The following is a 23645-nucleotide window of genomic DNA, read 5'->3' as shown; positions in this document are numbered from 1 at the left end:
TAAGGGAACATTCTGTTAGCTCGGAATCACATTTGTTGATAATCAAATCAACATGGTTGATTTGATTATTAATGATCACCTATTTTTTTTTCTTTAAAGCTGCAGTCCGTAACTTTTTTTGGTTAAAAATTATCCGCAATCAATTTTTGAGCAAGTACATAACCAGCCAGTGTTCAAAACGATCTCCTTATCTTAACCCGATTCACAATGGTAAGCTTGTAATAATGTTTTATCATTTGAGTGGTACTGGTAGGATTTTGCGGTAAATAAGAGCATGGCGCTGCGTCATTACGTCATGTCTGTACACGTAAAGAAGCTGTCCTGGCCAGTAGGCTATATCGTGTGAGTGGATGCTGCAGTTGGCTGATCATAGCCTTTTCTTACATCAGCTGGAATAATTAAACTTGTCATTTTAGAATGAGTTCTAAGGAACATTAAATTGCTTTTTGAGGTTAAAAGAACACTTTCTTTCGATGACATTCAAATAGTATGACAATTAGAGTATACTGTACTGAAATTGAAATCTACAGATAAGGCTAATACTAAATACACAAAGTCACACAATGTTGATGTTGTTAACATTAACAATTTGAGATTTTAATCAGCTTTGGTAGCATGATTTATTGCATGTTAATTTGTTAACATGTAACTTGTTCAGATGACATTTCAGTTTTATTCATCAGGACAATCTTAACTTGCCTCCACAGTTGACCACATTAAACAGAGGGATGTGAATCACGGTTGGAGCGTTTTCGCCTGTGAGCACACCGAAGTCCTTCGGGTTCTGTGAGTCTTCACTGGGAATGTTGACACCAGGGAAAGAGATGTTTGCCCAGGTAGCCAGCGCAATCGGGCCAATTGCGGCTGAGTGTCGGCTCACTCGGCTGTGTTCCGGCAGCAGCTCACCGAAAGTGAGCCAGCTCTGGCCCAGTAATGGTTGCCAGATTTGGCTAGGCTTTGGATGTGCGGACCTGGCCCGATTTGCACTGAGACATGGCACATTTAGCCACATTCGGCACGATTACGGACCATAAGTGCTGGTCTGATTTTGGCTGAGATATGGGTATGCAGACCCAGACCAGTTTAGGTTGAGTGCTAGAGGTAGGTCTCTGTATACAATGTGGTAAATAGTATGTAGCAGTGACACTTAAACTTAAACATCTTTTACCTGCCTATGTTACGTTATTTGTTTGTGTATTTTTCTTTTAATTTTAATTCCTATTAATATTGTTTTTCCTTTTATCAAACATTCTCTTTTTTTCTATAACTACATTTGGAAATGTATGATTTAATTCATATAACGAAACAAGCTTCGCTATATGAATTAATATAATAATGAACCATAACTGGTTAAGGGAACATTAACATAATTTTTGCTGTATGAGTTTCAAGACATGCGCACTAGCTTTGACATTTAATGACAAAACCTGACGGGCTTTTTGTGCTGCTAATTGCCAGAAGACCAGAAGAACTTGTTACTTTGGTGAGTAAACATTTAATAATCTAACATATAATATAATTTTAACAAACCGTTCTGCACATGTAATATCAAAGTCATGTTTATTTATAATGAAGCTATAATTGTGAGTTTGCTGACATAGTGCTAGAGTTTAGCTCCAACCATAATCAAACACACCTGATCCAGCTAATCAAGGTCTTCAGGATTACTAGAAACTTCCAAGCAGGTGTGAGTTGGAGCTAAACAGTGCAGAGCTGTGGCCCTCCAGGAATTGAGTTTGACACCACTGTATTGTGACTGGTCATATATATATATATTTTTTTTTCAATTAGTGCAAAGAAATGCAAGTACAGGCAGTACATCAGATGGAGAGATTTAAAAGTTCGTCCAAAGATGGCTACTTCTCACTATGGACAGAGATGGGGGAAGAAAAGAGCGGGCTGGAATGCAAACAAATTCTTCCCAAGGTATGTTCCAAATGTTAACATTTACCAGAGTTACCATTCATGTTATCAGTCTGAGATTGTCTGAATAATCATACATGCCATTGTCTGTTCCCCTTTTTGTCTCTCTTTCTGTCAATCTGTCCCTCTTTTAGGGAACGCTTACTTGAGGAAGCTGCTGGATTTTTGTAACATCAATCATATTTTCTTTGTGTCATTTCTATACTTGGGGGGGGGGTATTTGGCATTGGCCACAATCACACCGACGAGAAATGAAACCCTTTACCAGTACTGGCTCGAGTCTGGGTACTGAAATTGGGCCACCACCACCGGCATTGGGCCACAATCACACCGGCATTGACCACATTAATCTGCCTACTTGTGGCATAAGCTCCTCCCACTTTCGCGAAAGTGACTTATCAGTCTGAGATTGTCTGAATAATCATACATGCCATTGTCTGTTCCCCTTTTTGTCTCTCTTTCTGTCAATCTGTCCCTCTTTTAGGGAACGCTTACTTGAGGAAGCTGCTGGATTTTTGTAACATCAATCATATTTTCTTTGTGTCATTTCTATACTTGGGGGGGGGGTATTTGGCATTGGCCACAATCACACCGACGAGAAATGAAACCCTTTACCAGTACTGGCTCGAGTCTGGGTACTGAAATTGGGCCACCACCACCGGCATTGGGCCACAATCACACCGGCATTGACCACATTAATCTGCCTACTTGTGGCATAAGCTCCTCCCACTTTCGCGAAAGTGACATCAATAATTGAATAAACTGCCTTGTCTCAAGTTACTAGCAATAGCACAAGAATACAAATGAAACAAACTTTAATATATAAATAAAACTCTATAGGTCAAAAAAGAAGCCATATCTAAACATGATCCAGAAGCGCAGGCGTTTTCTCTGGGCCAAGGCTCATTTAAAATGGACTGTGGCAAAGTGGAAAACTGTTCTGTGGTCAGACGAATCAAAATTTGAAGTTCTTTTTGGAAAACTGGGACGCCATGTCATCCGGACTAAAGAGGACAAGGACAACCCAAGTTGTTATCAGCGCTCAGTTCAGAAGCCTGCATCTCTGATGGTATGGGGTTGCATGAGTGCGTGTGGCATGGGCAGCTTACACATCTGGAAAGACACCATCAATGCTTCTTTTGTTTTTTAACACAGACTGACAGACAGCAGGTATACTAAGAGTTTAATTTATAATACTGGCTAAGAAAATTACAATATACTTAACATTCTGGCATTCAGTGATGTAGCCTAACTTATGTTCTCTGCATGAAGTAACGTCTGGCAGTCACAGCCTGTGCTTATTAGAAAGCAAACAAATAGCATTTATAATCATTAATTTTCCTTAGCATATGCTATGATAAATCTGAACATTTGTGTAAAATAATGGAGCATTAGGTCATGAATATTGCCGTCATTGAAATGTATTGGTTGAACGAACCCTGCATTTAATGAGTGAATGCCTACGATATAAAAGTTAGCCTATCAGACAAACTAGAGTTCTGTTTTTCCGAATATCTGCACTATTGCAAATGTACAATAAACAACAAGTTACTGAGTAACTTTCAGACACAAAATTCTGTTTTGCCCCATCAATGCATCTCCGAGCAACAGTGTTTTGTTTCTCAGCATTACACGGACCAGTAAATGGTTCAAACAGGCTATTAGTACAGTCCTTTGCTAAGTTAAATGAATTAGCATTTTAAACAAATCGGTTGATTTAAGGATTCAACTCGCTCATTAAGACTTGCTGCCACCTACTGGCGGTTGTAGTTTCATATTTTAAAAAGTAGATCAATCAGTGCAAGTTTCTTTCAGTTGAAACAGCTCAGACTTACATTTTAGTCAGGGACTCGGCTTAAGCCTTGTCTGTGAAACCGGGGGTTTATGTTTTACTACCAAATTATATGTAATATATACAGTAAGTATGATTAATATTTAACTGACACTGCAAAGGTTTCCGCGACCTCTCGCGAGATCTCTGCAAAAAGTCTCTTTTATTTCCAGAACATGATGCATGATGGGATACACTTGGCCTCGTATACTGCTCCGGAGCGGTATTCAAGATAGTATGGATTTTGTGTGTGTTGAGGGAACTGTGCTTTGTTGTTTTTAAGACCCTGGACAGTCTTGCACACACACTTCCTGTTAATTAATTAATTAATTAATCCATTTGTCATGTTCAATGAAATATATAATGAAGTAAAAATTTTAAAAAGTTAATGAAAGTAAAACATTTATAAATACATGTAAAAATATATGTTTGTAGAACAGATCAAATGAAAAGAATATATAATGGATTATCAAATTAAAGCAGAATATAAACAAAACGCATTAATTTATTAGCAATAAATGTTTTCATATAATTGTATACATATATTATAATTGATTTACGAATGTAATGTTTAGTAATTGCATTTAGTGTGTGTTCAGTGTTTCAAATTATTGAAATATCATTTAAATAAATATATTATTTATTAAATGTCCACCGTAGAGATACTCACCGTATTTATAATGAACCCATCATATTTAAATTATGATATATTAATATTATATACTGAAACATCTTATTTATTGTTACTACTGTAAAGCCATATTAAATTATTATGCGATCTCGTTCAAGCAGTATACGAAGCTTTCAGAATCTTTTTGTTGTTGTTGTTTTGTATTTTTAAAAAGAACATTTTAATGTAATACTTAAGTGCATATTTTGAATATTATTAAATACAAAATAAACAGAAAATGGTACAATCGTTGCTGATGTTGTTGTTGTTTTGAACAGGTTGCTTAAATGAAGATATTACAGAAAACATTACTTTTATTATTTCTTCTCCCACAAAATGTGTTGCTCCATCAATGTTCACTAAGAATATTGTATATTTTAATAACAAAAAATAATAATAATCAGGGAAAAAATAGATTTTGTTGGAAAAATGAAAGAAAATAGAGAGAGTGAGTTTGTTTTCTAAAAAAATCAAACGTGGCTGAAGAAACAACGTATTCACATATCCACATTTGATAGCATTATATTATATTAATATTCTATAGTACTTTATTTTCTTACATTATTCGTATTTTCTTTACATTTATTCCTCTGCTGTCAGTTGAATTCTCTTTAACGTGGGTATTTGTGTGATTGTGAAATAAAAGCTTTGCATCATCATCATCATCACACTCTGTTGGGAAATCTGACAGCAAGATTCACAACATCTTTCACAATTCACAACACTGCTCCCCAAAAAAGGTCACTTATTTTACCGTTTTTGACAACTATTATCGTTTTAACCGCCTTCAACAAAACTTAGAACACTGTGAACAAACGTTTGGAATATTTAAGGTGTTTTAATATTTTTGAATGAAGTCTCTTCTGCTCAGCAAGGCTGCATTTATTTGATGAAATAGTATTATCAAATGTATTCTATTCTAATATTGTAAACTGTAAATGATTGCTGTGATCAAAGCTGAATTTTCAGCATCATTACTCTTCAGTGTTGCATGGTGTTTCAGAAATCATTCTAATACTATATTAACAAAAACATTAACATTTGTGCTGCTTAATGTTTTTTTGAGGAAACTGTGATACATTTGATCATTTTAATACGTCCTTGCTGAATAAAAGTATTAATTTCTAACTTATCCCAAACGTTTGACTGGTAGTCTATGCTTCTACACAAAAGACCTGAAGTCTTTAACCCTGAGCACACTCTGGGATTGTGTAACAAAACCACATCTGCAGAGAACAGATCATGCGACTGATAGAGAGATAAAGCTGTATTATAATCACCGAGATTGGGAGGTGTTACTGTAACACATGTTTCAACATCTGTAACATCTCGCCTTTCATCAGAGCAACAGCAGACGTGTTACAAACCAAAACCTGTGCTGAGAGCATTCTGTGAAGCAGAATAAAGCAGAGCCATTTAGCTGTATTATTTTACATTTACTTTGTCTTATCTTCTGAAAAATGTTGTTTATGCTTAAAACAAGAAACAATATCTATCAGTGGGATCAGAACTCACTTCACTAACTCTTAAGTTATGTTGCTACCCAAGTAAATGCATCCCAATTTAAGTGTTTATATATTTGCACTGAAAAAACAAGACAAAAATACTGAGGAAGAGAATCTTTTTTTTTTTTTGCAGTTTATTTTTTATCTGTATGTTTCACTTTAATTTTACTTTACGATAATACCAATAATGTTTGATATTTTTGTAATATTGACACATTAATTAGTAGTTTCTGGTCATTTTCAGTTGCAAATAATCAACACTTAATGCATTGTTAATATGCGTGTTAATATGGCTCACACTGATTGTGTTAAAATTCTGCACGTTTTGATGCATCTTTATATTTGTATTCAATTTTAACATTTAAAATGCTTTCATTTGACTGTATTTTGCATTTTTACTTGAAATAAATTTTTGTTGACATGAAGCATCACAATGGGTGATTTATTAAATTCTATTAAAAAAAGGAAAAAGAAAATGGAAACATTTGTTATTGTAATTGTTTTACCTGTTTTGTGATGTGGCCTTCATTTAACATCAAGACAAATGCTGAAAAACTCTGAGACGTATAGTAAAAGTGTCTGGAGTATAAATGATAATGATAATGTAAAAATGCAAAAGAAACGGGATGAAATATAACTTAACCTGTGCAAGATTTGATCTGTGTTTTTCTGCAAACATGCATGAAAAGACAGTCTATGAATGTGTTCAGTGAGAGCCTGTGACACATTTTTAACACTTATTTTTCAGCACAAACCTTTCATTTTTAACCCTCACCCATACACACATCTGGTGGCTTGACCGTCAGTAATTCTTCTAGTTACAAGGAAATCACATGGAAGAAGATTTTGTGCTCTTGATTATAGATGCTCATGTCCATCATCACCTCCACCCCCCCATGATGATCTAGAGCCCTATAAGAGCATCTTCTGCTCGGTGTGAGGCACAACGCCTGCTGTTATTATCGGTGCATCTCAGGATTTTACAAGACTAGTCAAGAACAGTAAGTGCATGTTTTAAAGCTTTTACAACAAGGCAATTAAAAGTCTTCATGTCTTTATATTTATAAGTGACCACAGAACTATGAATGACGTTAAGTTCTAATTAAAATGTGACTTGCAAACTAGTGAAAACTACACTAGCAACTGCACTTCAAAAGTTTGGAATAATTCAGATTTTTTTGATGTTTTTGAAAAAGTCTCTTCTGCTCATCAAGACTGCATTTATTTGATCAAAAATACAGTAAAAACTGTAATATTGTGTAATATTATTACAATTTGAAACAGCTGTTTTCTATGTGAATATATTGTAAAATATAATTTATTCCTGTGATCAAAGCTGTATTTTCAGCATCATTCCTCCAGTCTTCAGTGTCACATGATCTTCAGAAATCATTCTAAGATGCTGATTTGCTGCTCAAGAAACATTTCTGATAATTTTTTCTTATTATCATTTTTTATGATTACAACCCGTCATATACTATTCATCTATTCATCAAATAATCCTGAAAAAAAAAATTTCAAAAAAAATTTCAAAAAAAAAATGAAACAGCAATAACAATTCATAAAATGATTATGAATAGAAATTATAATAATTTCAATACTGTGATATAATAATATTACTGTGATTTTTACTATATATATATATATATATATATATATATATAAAAAAGATTTTCATCATCTATTCATCAAATAATCCTGAAAAAAAAAAATTCAAAAAAAATTTCAAAAAAAAAAACGAAACAGCAATAACAATTCATAAAATGATTATGAATAGAAATTATAATAATTTCAATACTGTGATATAATAATATTACTGTGATTTTTACTATATATATATATATATATATATATATATATTAAAAAGATTTTCAAACTATAGATTTTAACTTTACTGTCAACTCTATTGTTTTTTTTTTTTAGATGGGAACGTGCACATCTCTGGAAAGGTACGTAAGACCTGGGCTGCATTACTTTAAACAGAGTTCATACAAATGCTGTTTAAAGAAATTCCAGGACTGGAGGACTTTCCAAGCACTGTTTTTGGTTTTCAAGGATGACAATCAGAGCTCCCACTTCAATTCTAAAAAAGATAAATGGATAAAACTGTACAAATAATGTATAACACATGCAACATATTAAAAGGATGAGAACTTTAACAGAGCTTTCAGTGCGCAGAAGAGCATGAACAAAGAGGTTATCAACGTCTTATATGATTTTTATTAAAAGATGCTTTAACAGAAGACTTAAAAACCCATTTAATTCTGTCCCAGTTAAACAGTAATAAAAAATCAATTTGATTTTAAAATAAATCAAAACTAAAATACTACAAATATTATACAATTCTAAAATAAATTATTTTGTAACTTAAGATATGTATATTGTCTTTTAATAATTCAAGCACTTTCAAGTGCCTCTTTATAAACATGCTGTGGTTAATTGGGACACTTTTTGCCATTGAAATGACTGTCAACAGGTGTCCCAGTTAACCTGAATTCACTCCTAAATTTCAGAAAATCAAATTAGTACTTCAAGCACCTTGAACAAAGCCTGTAAACTGGATCATTCTGGGAATAACTGATCACAAGACTAAATTGAACTCAAATGTAAACTCAGAAAAATATACTAAATAGCAGCTTGTGATGTTCAATTCAGTCTGTGTGTCTTTGCAGCCACAGCAGCCATGAGGTGAGAATCAAACACTCTTTAAATAAGAATGAAGAGGCGTTTGTAGTCAAAAGAAGAAAAACTGTTCTAAAAAGCCTGCAGAAACTCAAGATACACTGCAGTAAGGTAAAATATCGTATACTCCTATGACTGCCATTCTCCAAATGGTGTTGTAGCTGATGTTTTCAAAATCAAACCATGTGCATTTCAGGATGCGGTGCCAAACATTGCATTACTGGGTTCTGGAGGAGGACAAAGAGCCATGGTGGGTTTGCTGGGATCTCTGGTTCAGCTTGATAAAGCGGGTCTTCTGGACTGCATCCTTTATCTGAGCGGAGTCTCTGGATCCACCTGGTACGAACCCTGACAAACAACACCCACACAGAGACTGAATTGGGTTGAATGTCAAAAATGAGAGCAGTATGTTCTTCTCTGAAGGTGCATGGCCTCCTTATACCAAGAACCAGACTGGTCCACCAAACTAGAGAAAGTGAAGAACAAAATCATCAAGAGACTCAACGGTCCAGGAGTCAGCTGGGGAGACGCATTTGCCAAACTGAAGAAATATTACTATGAGAAAGACATCTTCAGCTTGACTGACGTCTGGGCAGTGATGGCCGTCACACCATATGTCAAAGAGGTCTGTAACTATTCATAACACAGCCAGGGTTGCCACTCTTAAAAATAAAACGTCTTTATTGGAATTTATGTTTGCATGAAAAACCTTTAACATCAATGGAATCTTTCCATTGCACTAAAGGTGGAAACATGTTCTTTAGATCATTAAAATGTTCTTAACACTACACAGCAAAATCCCCAGAGTTAAATCAATTCTGCTCAGAGTACATATTGTGCCAATCTACAGAGTGTTAAAGTAACACTGAAGCCGAGTTACCACTGTTGAGGATTATGTGATACGTTTTCATGTCTAAAAGCCTGAGCAGTAGTTGTTCATCTTCAACATTGTTAACAGCGGGTTTTCTTTATTAATGCTCACTCATCAGTTAAATAATTGCTTAATTATCCCATTAACTTTAACTCGGCTTCAGTGTTACTTTAACACTCAGCAGCCATGAGGTGAGAATCAAACACTCTTTAAATAAGAATGAAGAGGCGTTTGTAGTCAAAAGAAGAAAAACTGTTCTAAAAAGCCTGCAGAAACTCAAGATACACTGCAGTAAGGTAAAATATCGTATACTCCTATGACTGCCATTCTCCAAATGGTGTTGTAGCTGATGTTTTCAAAATCAAACCATGTGCATTTCAGGATGCGGTGCCAAACATTGCATTACTGGGTTCTGGAGGAGGACAAAGAGCCATGGTGGGTTTGCTGGGATCTCTGGTTCAGCTTGATAAAGCGGGTCTTCTGGACTGCATCCTTTATCTGAGCGGAGTCTCTGGATCCACCTGGTACGAACCCTGACAAACAACAACCACACAGAGACTGAATTGGGTTGAATGTCAAAAATGAGAGCAGTATGTTCTTCTCTGAAGGTGCATGGCCTCCTTATACCAAGAACCAGACTGGTCCACCAAACTAGAGAAAGTGAAGAACAAAATCATCAAGAGACTCAACGGTCCAGGAGTCAGCTGGGGAGACGCATTTGCCAAACTGAAGAAATATTACTATGAGAAAGACATCTTCAGCTTGACTGACGTCTGGGCAGTGATGGCCGTCACACCATATGTCAAAGAGGTCTGTAACTATTCATAACACAGCCAGGGTTGCCACTCTTAAAAATAAAACGTCTTTATTGGAATTTATGTTTGCATGAAAAACCTTTAACATCAATGGAATCTTTCCATTGCACTAAAGGTGGAAACATGTTCTTTAGATCATTAAAATGTTCTTAACACTACACAGCAAAATCCCCAGAGTTAAATCAATTCTGCTCAGAGTACATATTGTGCCAATCTACAGAGTGTTAAAGTAACACTGAAGCCGAGTTACCACTGTTGAGGATTATGTGATACGTTTTCATGTCTAAAAGCCTGAGCAGTAGTTGTTCATCTTCAACATTGTTAACAGCGGGTTTTCTTTATTAATGCTCACTCATCAGTTAAATAATTGCTTAATTATCCCATTAACTTTAACTCGGCTTCAGTGTTACTTTAACACTCTGTAGATTGGGACAATATGTACTCTGAGCAGAGTTGATTTAACTCTGGGGATTTTGCTGTGTATAGGAAAAAAAAATTATTTTTAAGAAGTGATCACTGAATGGTTATTTGGGGAACCAAAAATGATGGTTCTTATGGCATGGCTGTGACAAACACATGGAACCTTAATTTTTTTTAGAGTGCAAATAGAGAAAATAAGTAGAAGTAGAAATTGCATTTCTAAATAAATTGCACAAAAAACGTGAACATGAAATTGATTTGAGTAAAATAAAGTCCCTCAAATTGAGATTGTGATTGAGTGGGTGACAGTTTACAGTTTGTGCTGCTGTATTTGTTGCTCTTGGCTTTTAGGAAGAGTTTCAGCTTAAATAGGATTTTAAACAGAAAACACAGAAACGAGTTTTCTAGTGGTTAAATAAAGAAAACAATATTGTATATTGAAATAAAAACAATAATCAAATAAGTACATATATTATAAAATTCACAATATAAAACAATATACATTCATTATCATTATAACAATTTGAGTGAAAGTATTAATTTAGGAAAATGCATCAGAGAAGAATTTTGGACCCTTTATTGAACATACCAACAGCAATTTACTTCAATTATTATGAAATGTTAATGAGAAAGACTTGAGCAAAATATTGGGGGGAAATGACAAGAATAGTGTTACAGCACTGAGTAGTTTTTATATCGCACTAATTATTTTAGTTAGAAATCATGTGTTGAATGTAAATGTTTAATGCTTTTGAAAGAAGGCTCTTCTGCTCATCAAGGCTGCATTTATTTGATCAAAAATACAGTAAAATAGTGAAATATTATTACCATTTTAAATAACTGTTTTCTATGTGAATATCTGTTAAACTGTAATGTATTTCTGTGATGTGCAGCTGTATTTTCAGCATCATTCCTCCAGTCTTCAGTGTCACATGATCTTCAGAAATCAGTATAATATGCTGATGTGCTGCTCAAGAAACATTTCTGATTATTATCAATGTTGTGCTGCTTTAATTTAAAGTGAAATTGTCTAACGAAATTGTCCTCAGGCTCCTCTACAATAACATAATGCTGCAAAAAAGCATTTTCTCTTCAGATCAACGAACACAGAGTCACAAGTCAGCATAACAAGCACAAAAATGACCCGTTTCCCATCTACACAGTGATCGACAAGCAGTGCAAACAGAACAGAGAAGGAGGTCTGTATTTTTGTCTGAAACAGAGAGTTATTGTGCTCGTGTCAGCTGTTATATGGAGGTGTTTTCTGTCTGCAGACCCCTGGTTTGAGATCAGTCCACATGAAGCAGGTTATTCTCTCATTGGAGCGTTTGTGAAAACGTCCAGCTTCGGCAGCCAGTTTGACGACGGCTGTAAGATCAAGGACCAGCCTGAAATGGACATGCTGTACCTGCAGGGTAACAAACTCTGTCACAGGAGAGTTTACTAATATTTGCGATATCAGCTTACACTGTACACTACTGAACTCTGCTGACGTGAATTAGAGAATAGTCTAAAATAGACCAATAGATTCCTTATTGTTCCATTTATTTTAAACGTTCTGTTTGTTGATATCATGCAGCTCTGTGTGGCAGCGCTACAGCTGATATGGATGAGAACAAAAAATTCATCTGGCAATATATAAGAGGTGCAGTAGCATTTGTTCTGAAGATTCAGATTCACAGTCACTTCATTTTCATGTGAACTCTAATCGCATTTGATTTCCCCCCCAGGTTTATTTTCTAGTATTATATCTAGAATGGAAAATGGGATGATTGAGGGAATGGAGAAAGGTAAAGCATTTCTTATTGCTTTGATTTACTGATTTACTTTTATTCACAGAGACTGTTAATCTGTCTTTCATATTTAAACAAATGGTCTTCTCATGTTACCCAATGGCAAACTAAATGCTAAACTCTATAAAGACCAAAATAAAACATGCATATGATGATTAAGATGATCTTTGATTTGATTTTAAAGACAGTGACCCATAGCACAGCTAGAATTAATACGTCACAAGAATGTTAAAATTATGTGCATATTTAAAGATTTGTATTATATGTAAGTGTAACATTTTATGCAAATTGTGAAACATGTTTTTTTTTTTTTTTGGTAAAATACACATTACATACATCAATAGATAGATGTATGCTCAAAAAAGTATATTTAATTTGTAAAGTACAACAAAATATTGCAAATCACATTCAAGCTTCAAACATAGACACACATCTTACAAAAATTACAAATATTACATAAATATTATATAGTTAAGATAAATATATTATTTAATAATATTTAAATATTTGCTTGTAAAGTATACTTGTAAAACAACAAAATATTTCAAGTCACAATTTATAAAAATAACTATTTAGAAATGTTACATAATTACATTTTGTATAATTAAATTACATAATGTAATTTTAGCTTCAAATCAAAGCATCTTTAATGGGTTTTGGTGAGAGAAAGTGAGTGCAATGAAGGCCTTTTTCAGTATTGTTTGTTCAGTTTGTGTTTTCTTCAACAGATCCAAACTCGCCATCTGCAGGCAAGTGTTCTCAGGTGCTCATGGATCTCGTGGACATGAATCTCTCTGTTTTGAATGGCATTGATCCTTTTGATCTTCACGAATCCATTCGAACAAATCTGAACGGTGAGCTTTTCCTAAAGTGTGCTAGAATTCATATACGATATTTTTGACTATTTGTCACACTTAATCCATTGAATATTTAGGGGTGGATAATAGGGGTATAACTGACAATGTAATGATACAGTGAGGGTAAACATCATAATTAATTTGTTCCATTTTATGCATTAAGTTGTCACAATGGGAACCTGCTCAGGGCCATGCACAGACCTTTTGATGGGCATGTGTTGAAACTGAAAAAGGGCCCCCAATTTCATTAGCTAAATATCTGTAAAACATACATATATATATATATATATATATATATATATATATATATAGGAAGGAGGTCTGTATTTTTGTCTGAAACAGACAGAGAGTTATTGTGCTCGTGTCAGCTGTTATATGGAGGTGTTTTCTGTCTGCAGACCCCTGGTTTGAGATCAGTCCACATGAAGCAGGTTATTCTCTCATTGGAGCGTTTGTGAAAACGTCCAGCTTCGGCAGCCAGTTTGACGACGGCTGTAAGATCAAGGACCAGCCTGAAATGGACATGCTGTACCTGCAGGGTAACAAACTCTGTCACAGGAGAGTTTACTAATATTTGCGATATCAGCTTACACTGTACACTACTGAACTCTGCTGACGTGAATTAGAGAATAGTCTAAAATAGACCAATAGATTCCTTATTGTTCCATTTATTTTAAACGTTCTGTTTGTTGATATCATGCAGCTCTGTGTGGCAGCGCTACAGCTGATATGGATGAGAACAAAAAATTCATCTGGCAATATATAAGAGGTGCAGTAGCATTTGTTCTGAAGATTCAGATTCACAGTCACTTCATTTTCATGTGAACTCTAATCGCATTTGATTTCCCCCCCAGGTTTATTTTCTAGTATTATATCTAGAATGGAAAATGGGATGATTGAGGGAATGGAGAAAGGTAAAGCATTTCTTATTGCTCTTATTTACTGATTTTCTTTTAGTCACAGAGACTGTTAATCTGTCTTTCATATTTAAACAAATGGTCTTCTCATGTTACCCAATGGCAAACTAAATGCTAAACTCTATAAAGACCAAAATAAAACATGCATATGATGATTAAGATGATCTTTGATTTGATTTTAAAGACAGTGACCCATAGCACAGCTAGAATTAATACGTCACAAGAATGTTAAAATTATGTGCATATTTAAAGATTTGTATTATATGTAAGTGTAACATTTTATGCAAATTGTGAAACATGTTTTTTTTTTTTTTTGGTAAAATACACATTACATACATCAATAGATAGATGTATGCTCAAAAAAGTCTATTTAATTTGTAAAGTACAACAAAATATTGCAAATCACATTCAAGCTTCAAACATAGACACACATCTTACAAAAATTACAAATATTACATAAATATTATATAGTTAAGATAAATATATTATTTAATAATATTTAAATATTTGCTTGTAAAGTATACTTGTAAAACAACAAAATATTTCAAGTCACAATTTATAAAAATAACTATTTAGAAATGTTACATAATTACATTTTGTATAATTAAATTACATAATGTAATTTTAGCTTCAAATCAAAGCATCTTTAATGGGTTTTGGTGAGAGAAAGTGAGTGCAATGAAGGCCTTTTTCAGTATTGTTTGTTCAGTTTGTGTTTTCTTCAACAGATCCAAACTCGCCATCTGCAGGCAAGTGTTCTCAGGTGCTCATGGATCTCGTGGACATGAATCTCTCTGTTTTGAATGGCATTGATCCTTTTGATCTTCACGAATCCATTCGAACAAATCTGAACGGTGAGCTTTTCCTAAAGTGTGCTAGAATTCATATACGATATTTTTGACTATTTGTCACACTTAATCCATTGAATATTTAGGGGTGGATAATAGGGGTATAACTGACAATGTAATGATACAGTGAGGGTAAACATCATAATTAATTTGTTCCATTTTATGCATTAAGTTGTCACAATGGGAACCTGCTCAGGGCCATGCACAGACCTTTTGATGGGCATGTGTTGAAACTGAAAAAGGGCCCCCAATTTCATTAGCTAAATATCTGTAAAACATACATATATATATATATATATATATATATATATATATATATACAGTATATGTAGCCTATGATACATAATGATATGTAACTATAACACTGGATTTTTTTTGTACAATTTAAGCAGGTAACATGCATTAATATCTATTTTGGTAAAAAAAAAAAAAAAAAGAAATTAAAACAAGACACAAATTCAGTAATGTTCCCCTCTTTTGCAGAGCTCACTGGAGGCAAAAGTCAGCATATTTTTCAAGTGGAAAAACTGAATCTCGCTGATAAAGAAGCTGCAAAACTGCACATGAGGAAGTATACCTTGGATATTTGTGCATGCTTGAGCGTTTCGTTCAGTTTCTGGCCGTTCAGTACGTTGAACTGTCTCTAATATGTAGCTTCTAGCCATTAAGCTTCCAGTCAGAATTTAAAAAGTAATCAAAATTCAAACCTTTTGAAGTTCCAAGAAGATTTATTCAGATGAGTGCGTTTGTATTATAGATGTTTGCTTCAGCATTTGTAAGTGTGCGGTTTGGTGGATCTGGGGCACGAAATATGACTTTCTCCACAACATGACAGGTAAGAACAGACTCGTTTGTTACCTGGCAATTAAATGCGAATAATAAACACAGATTTCATGCTGTGATCCCGCAGATAAAACAGTGCCTCGTGCTCTTCTGGAAAGTGAGACGAGAGACTATATAGACGCCGGACTGTTGCTGAACTCACCCTACTTCTCAGTGCTGAGAGAAGAACGAGACATTGACCTCATCATTTCCCTGGATTTCAGTGACGGCGATCCTTTCATGGTAATATACTCCTATATAATTCTCTCTATAACAATGCAAACATATTCTCATAAAAGACGATTTTCCCCTAGAGATGTAAATTCTTTCATAATTTCTCCCCCTCATGTTGTTCATGTGTGACTTTCTTTAGATGGAGAGCTTGCTTCTTTTTTCTCATGACCTCCATAGTGACCCCCAGAGGTCACACTAACCTAAATTCTATCAGGATGACTATCGTTAAAGATGACAGACAAATAGCTTACAGTTTGGATTGGCGGTATGGTTCTGTTCTGGGCAAGAACTCCCTGTGCATCCATGCAGCCTAGCATTGATAAGAGCAGGGAGAGCAGCGATAACCCCCCAAAACAAAACCATATGCTGATATCCCCCAACACAAACTGATAGCAAAATCTCAAAGCCTTAAGCAACAAGCATGTTGCCCTTAACCAATGACAAAAAAAAAGAGTACGTTGCCAAAACCTGCATGAGGTTTAAACCTGTGAAAACCTGTATCTCCACTGTAAATCAATGGCTATTTCGTGGACTACAACATGAAAGAAAGCCATTATAACAACGTATGACCAAAACAATGTTTGCTTCTACCACTAGAGGTACCACTAGAAGCTACGTATAAGCTTTAAACTGTGAATTAAATGTTTTCCTAACCCTTTTTGTCAAGTGATTCTGTGTGATTTTTCCACTGCAGACAGTGAGAGAAGCTGCTGAGACCTGCAAGAAACTAAAGATCCCCTTCCCTGAAGTCAACATTACCAGTGAAGACGTGAAGAAACCGAAGGACTTCTATGTGTTCAAAGGCCAAAACGCTCCAACCGTGATTCACATCCCTCTGTTTAATGTGGTCAACTGTGGAGGCAAGTCCAGATCTTACAGCTGTCCTGAATAAACCAAATATCACTGAAATAAATAGTTCTGATTTAAGTGTGTTACTGTTTCTTCAGATGATATCGAGGCATGGAGGTACAAATATCGCACCTTTCAAGGTCCTTACAGCGCTGAGAAGATCACTGATCTTATGGAGGTCGCTGGAAAAAACATCTCAAACAACAGAAAGAAACTGCTGGAGCAGATTCAAGCAGACATTCGGAAAAAAAGATCCAGACGCTTTAACAATTCTGAATATAAACTCATATAGACTGAATATAGACTATAAACTAATCTGAATAACAGTCATTTCACAGTAAATAGTGTTTAATTTTTTTGTCTTAATTATTCATTAAATTAATAAAAGCATTATTAGGCTACCTTGTCTGCTAAATGTGATCTGTGTGGCAGTACAAGAGTATCATGTTTGCATTTTAATATGTTCAAAATGTTTCTGAATTCTTGACTTTCATTAAGCAATAAAGAGCTGATTAAAAATCAAATCAACCATAACACAGGCTGAATTACAATTGTGATTACCAATTAAATATATAGTGTTATTTTTCTTCTGTTCTATTGAATTTACAAACTGTTCTCTAAAAGTTAGGTTTTGTCTCGGTCATTTGATAGCAAAAGGCACAAATGCTCATTATGGTCCTGAATGCTGATCAATTGTGCTAGATGGTCTTATTAATTTCAAAAGGGTTATGGTCAGTGTTGGGAAAGTTGCTTTTAAAAGTAATGCATTACAATATTGCGTTACTCCATAAAAAGTAACTATTTGCGTTTCTTAGTTACTTTTTATGGAAAGCAATGCATTGTGTTACTTTTGCAGTACTTTTTTTCACCTGAGCTGGGCTTGCTTATTTATTTTAATAAGTTTGATTGCATCATATAATAATTGCTGTTAATAGTGTTCATCGTCTCTTTGATTACGTCTTTAATAGATTTTTCCGTACATTTCTGCCATATGTACATTAACTGACAGTCACCACTGATAAGCTACCACTAAATATTGTAGAATCTAAATTTGCTGTAAAGTTGCTTTGCAACCATTTGTATCGTGAAAAGCGCTATACAAATAAACTTGAACTGAATTTAATTGAATTAACATGGCGTTTTGGGGGCCTGAAAATGCAAATTTTTGAGAAATTTTCAAAGTACATTTTATTGATTATAATAAAAACTAATAGTAATTAAAAAAAAACTGACAGTAATTTAGTGTTAGTTCATTTGTGAGATATATTACCAAACTCCAAATTGTGGGATATAAACTCAGAATTGCAAAAAAAAAAAGAAAGAATTGTGAGATAAGAAATTGCAATTACATTTTTTATTTTTTATTCTGTTGTGTAAATGAGCTTCCATAATATATTGAGCTATGAACATTGCTTTGGATAAAAGTGTTTGCTACATGAAGAAATGTAAATGTACTTTGAAACCGGTCCCACTTTATATTAAGAGTCCCTAATACCTGTGTACTTACACAGTAACTAAATGTGTACGTAGTATGTAACCACAGTGTAAGTACACATTGGTACATACAGCTGTAATATTTCTGTAACGACACACATGTAACAACCCTCAGGATGGTTTGTGTAAGTACAAATGTGTAACAGGACATTGGTAACAACACTTTTTTTCACTTCACTAAGTACTCGTGTAACAAGAATTATATAACTACATTTTGTAACAACAATATGTATAAGAGTAATTGGGACCATTTGATCCAGCGGGGTGGAGATGGGTAGGTTTATGGATATGTTAAGTGGGAGGAGTTGGATCTTGAGTTGGAGTTGGCGCACCACTGTAATACCAGTGTACTTACATGGTAACTCCTCAGGAACTGTCCACTTCATATAAAGTGTAACATTCTGGACACCAACCACAATTTATATGTAAAGCCTAACTTACTGGCCGCTGCTATGTAACTAAATATAATATAAAGTGTATCACTTTCTTTATCAATTTGTGTGTGTGTGTGTGTGTGTGTGTGTGTGCGTGTGTGTGTGTGTGTGTGTGTGTGTGTGCGTGTGAGAGTGTGTGTGTTTGTGTGACATATGAGGACATAATTTTATATAATGACATGGGTATGACATAGGTATTACAAGGAGAAGGTGATTTATGAGGACATTGTGCGTGTGTGTGTGCACGCACTGGTTTGGGTGGTTTATGATGACACAAATTTGTATAATGACATGGGTATGACATAGGTATTACAATATAAAGGTGGTGTATGAGGACACTTCCTGTGTCCCTGTAATTCAAAAGGCTTAAAAAACATAATGTTGTTTTTTTGAAAATCTAAAAATGCAGAACGTTTTCTGTGAGGGGTAGGTTTAGGGGTAGGGTTGGTGTAGGGCAATAGAATATACGGTCTGTACAGTATAAAAACCATTACGCCTATGGAGAGTCCCCACTTTTCATAAAAACAAACCTGTGTGTGTGTGTGTGCGTGTGTGTGTGCGTGTGTGTGTGCGTGTGTGTGTGCACGCACTGGTTTGGGTGGTTTATGATGACACAAATTTGTATAATGACATGGGTATGACATAGGTATTACAATATAAAGGTGGTGTATGAGGACACTTCCTGTGTCCCTGTAATTCAAAAGGCTTAAAAAACATAATGTTGTTTTTTTGAAAATCTAAAAATGCAGAACGTTTTCTGTGAGGGGTAGGTTTAGGTGTAGGGTTGGTTTAGGGCGATAGAAAATACAGTTTGTACAGTGTAAAAAAGTCCCTGTAAACCACTAATACCAACGTGTGTGTGTGTGTGTGTGTGTGTCTCTGTCCAAGATGTTTTTGTTCTACTATATAAACACTGATGCCCTCGCCTCTCTGGAAAGTCCAGCATGACCAGCTCGAGCTGTTTTTGTTACCAGGTAATCTGGTAAAACTTGTCAGAACACTCAAAACCAGCTGATGCTTGAAGCTGGATTTATTTACTTTGATTGGGTTTGAAGCGGTTTCTTTTTTCCCAGCTGATCATTTATTTTATCAGCTTGGTTTGGGAGCTGAATTTTTAACAGTTGTCAGCTAGTTATCATACCTGCCATAAATGTAGGCTACTTCTGATAATCTCGAATAAAACCCAAGTAATTTTGTAAGATGAATTATGCTGTCAAATTTCCAATCAGAATGTAATGATACAATGAAATGAATGATTCCCAGCAGCACAGTCATACAGCAGAGCAAAATCAAAGTAAATCAATAGACATGCAAAATATCAACATGAATGCAAGGACTCTGCTGAACGCGCGTCGGAGACTGACACAGAAGAGAAGAAATTGTTGAAAAAAATCATTACTTTTGTTTTCTTTGAGCACAAAACGTAATCTCGTAGCTTCATAACATTACAGTTGAACCACTGATGTCACATGGACTATTGTAATAATGTTCTTAATACCTGGGCCAGGGAACGTTTCAGTTGCGTTGCTGTCGATGCAGGGTCAGAAAGCTCTCGGATTTCATCAAAAATATCTTTATTTGTGTTCGAAGATAAACGAAGAGCTTACGGGTTTGGAATGACATGAGTGCGAGTAATTAATGATACAGTTTTCATTTTTGGATGAACTATCCTTTAAACATTTATCACATTTTCTGAAAGTCGTAAAGGTTTCCATCTTACAGTAAATCATGTATTGTTTTGACAGCATTCTGTGGGGGAATGTATAGATTTCACACAATTATAGCTTGTTACAACGTGTTACTTGTTATAGTTCACAAGTTTTACCTTGTTTTTTCAGTCTTCTTCACACATCACATCTCATGCTTCTTCTCAAGCTCTTCACTGACACTGAAAGAATGAGTTGGCTCTTGATAGCTCTTTTGATCTAGATTGCTGGTTAGGTTTGAAACCCACCACAGGGTGTCTGGTAAGAGACTTGATTGATAGATGTAGTAGACAGGTGTCTTTATTTTTCACTACAACACTCAGTTACTTTTTAGGTGTATACATTTGTGTGTGGTTTTCTCTAAAAGAAAGAAAAGAAAATGCACATAAGTACAAACATACATGGTAGTAACCTTAGAAAACACTGTTAGAAAACAGATATACAATATACTGAATAGAGAATTATATACAGTAATGTAGGGATTAATAAAACTTGCTATGTTGTACATTGCCATAGGTTAAACAGCAAACAGCTTTCGCTATCACATCGACTAGAATATAGATTAACAGTGGTGCTTTGTCTGGGCTTGTTAAAGCATTTATGATTATTTTACAGTCTGCTTAAATAAGACTAAATGCCACTTCCGATGCAGCGTCTGTGTCTGTGTCAGGGTCAGCGTCTGTATCCCTATTGTGTCTTATTATTCTAGTTTATTGATTAAATATAAGAATTTGACATAAAAGATAACAGATCCATTTAATAAGAAAATAAAATAGCCTAACATGCATACACACACATATATATAAATATATATATATATATATATATATATAAGGTGGGGGGAGTAAATGTACAGCGATCTCTTCCACCTTCAATACCATGACTGAGGGGCCATTGAGCAAGGCACCGAAGCCCCAGCTGCTCCCCGGGCGCGGAAGCAAAAAATGGCTGCCCACTGCTCCGGGTGTGTGTTCACTGCTGTGTGTGTGCACTTTGGATGGGATAAATGCAGAGCACTAATTCCTAGTATGGGTCACCATTCTTGGCAACATGTCATGTCACTTTCATATATATATGCTACATATATATACAGTATTCTCGTGTCAGTTCATTTTTATTTGAAGGGTTGCAAGTCTATACATCACTCAGCATTAAAGGGCGTCACCTTTCAGACACGCCTAAATACAGAAAAGAAAGTAAAAAACACTAAATAGAAAGAAAAAAGAAACTCTGCTTAGAAAGACTAAATAGAAAGTCCAAGAATTCGACTTTGAAAGGCGACGCCTGCTATTGTTGAGTGATTTGTCGACAACTGTAACTGAAAATCAATTCAGGCATGACAAAAATGACAAATGACAAAACACCCACACACAAATCTGATCAGTTGCCTTCAAGGGATTTGCATTATTAATTTAGCAGGAAACATCACATTTTTCCTGGTCTCTGTGAATGATTGTGTAAGTTAACATTCATCACCTCCACTCCTCACGAAGATAGACTTGCAGTTTCGTTTCAGAGCCCTATAAAAGAGCATCTTCAGCCCGGTCACAGAGACAACGGCTGCTGTGTTGTTATTGGTGTGGTGCTGCTGCTGAAGGAATCACAGGAACAGTGAGTACATGTTTTTGTGTAGATGAAGTATTTACATTTACATGTTAATGTCATTTTAATTGGCATATGACAAAAGTAGCATGAATGAATCCAACATTTGTCATTAATAAGCTTTAAAATAAAGACAAAAACAATGACCTGCACACTACCAAAATTGCATAAATAAGCAATCTAATAAGAAAAGATTTGAGGGATTCATATTTCAGTGTGACAAATCTTTTAATTTTCCTTACATAAAAATCTGCACAATTTTAAATATAACTATATTATAAATAATTGTTTGAAACATACTGGGGCTATTTTGATCTGATAATAAGCAAGCAATTTTCTTTTATTTATCTGACTGCACAAGAAAGTGAGATTACATGAACTTATCAACTGTATTATGGTTATCTAATGTTATATTTCGAAGTAAAATCCATTATAGTTTCAAATACATTTTGAAATGAATTGTAATAGATCATGTTCTGTTTACTACTTTTAACTTTTAAGCAGGAACTTTTTTCTATTTATTCTACTTATTTATATTTCCCTGTTAGTCTATTTACTTTTCCACATTTACTCTGTTGTTTTGATTACTTGCTTTTCTTTTCTTTTTTCTTTTTTTATTATCTTTCAGAAATTACTGAGAAATTTTTATGATATTAACATTCTTATATATACACTTGTAATATTCAGATCTGTCAGTCATGAGTGGAGAACCATTCCTGAGAGACTAAGTGATGGAAGAACTGAATATTTACTGATTGAAACACCAGGCTGCATTTCTTTGCTCAAAAATACAGTCAAAACAGTAATATTGTGAAATATTATTACAATTCAAAATAACTGTTTTCTATTTTAATTTATTTTAAAATGTAATTTATTTAAAAAAAAATTTGTTTTTTTATAAAATTTGATTGATTGAAATTTAAATTTGATTAGGGGAAAGTCGTGGCCTAATGGTTAGAGAGTCGGACTTGTAACCCAAAGGTTGTGAGTTTGAGTCTCTGGGTCCGGCAGGAATTGTAGGTGGGGGGAGTGAATCCCCCAGAAATCCAAGCTATCAGTTAATAGATATCGGTGTCACATGATCATTCAGAAATCATTTTACTATGCATTTCTCTATTTCTGTTTTATCACGTGATAGAAAGTCTGAGGCCTTCTCAAGCCGTACGGCTGACTTATCTAATCTGCGGCCTGTTATGCATCAAACTAATATTGCTGTTGAAGCAAAATGCAATGCCATCAAGTTAGCATTTTTAAACATTCGCTCACTAAAAAATTTATAATTTCTAATTAATGGCTTAATAACCACAAACAACCTGGATTTTATGTTTCTAAATGAAACATGGCTAGAAGACAGCTGCAGTGCAACGGTCCT

At 34.7% G+C, this 23645-nt stretch overlaps 1 protein-coding gene across 1 annotated transcript; it reads left to right on the top strand.

The window, feature by feature from the left end:
- Positions 1-6879: 6879 nt before the first annotated feature.
- LOC107563437 (cytosolic phospholipase A2 gamma-like) lies at positions 6880-17329 on the top strand. Its single transcript, XM_016248313.1, has 19 exons — positions 6880-6930; positions 7853-7878; positions 8602-8722; positions 8808-8950; positions 9035-9236; positions 11814-11916; positions 11992-12132; positions 12297-12362; positions 12448-12507; positions 13239-13364; positions 13766-13906; positions 14071-14136; positions 14222-14281; positions 15013-15138; positions 15616-15759; positions 15890-15967; positions 16043-16197; positions 16883-17048; positions 17136-17329. Exons 2-19 carry the CDS (start codon positions 7853-7855, stop codon positions 17327-17329), a joined length of 2118 nt encoding a protein of 705 aa, XP_016103799.1. The 5' UTR covers positions 6880-6930.
- Positions 17330-23645: the final 6316 nt, after the last annotated feature.

This window comes from Sinocyclocheilus grahami, unplaced genomic scaffold (genome assembly GCF_001515645.1).
Source record: "Sinocyclocheilus grahami isolate Dianchi unplaced genomic scaffold, SAMN03320097.WGS_v1.1 scaffold875.1, whole genome shotgun sequence".
Lineage (NCBI taxonomy): Eukaryota > Metazoa > Chordata > Actinopteri > Cypriniformes > Cyprinidae > Sinocyclocheilus > Sinocyclocheilus grahami.
This window is presented reverse-complemented; position numbering and strand designations above follow the sequence as displayed.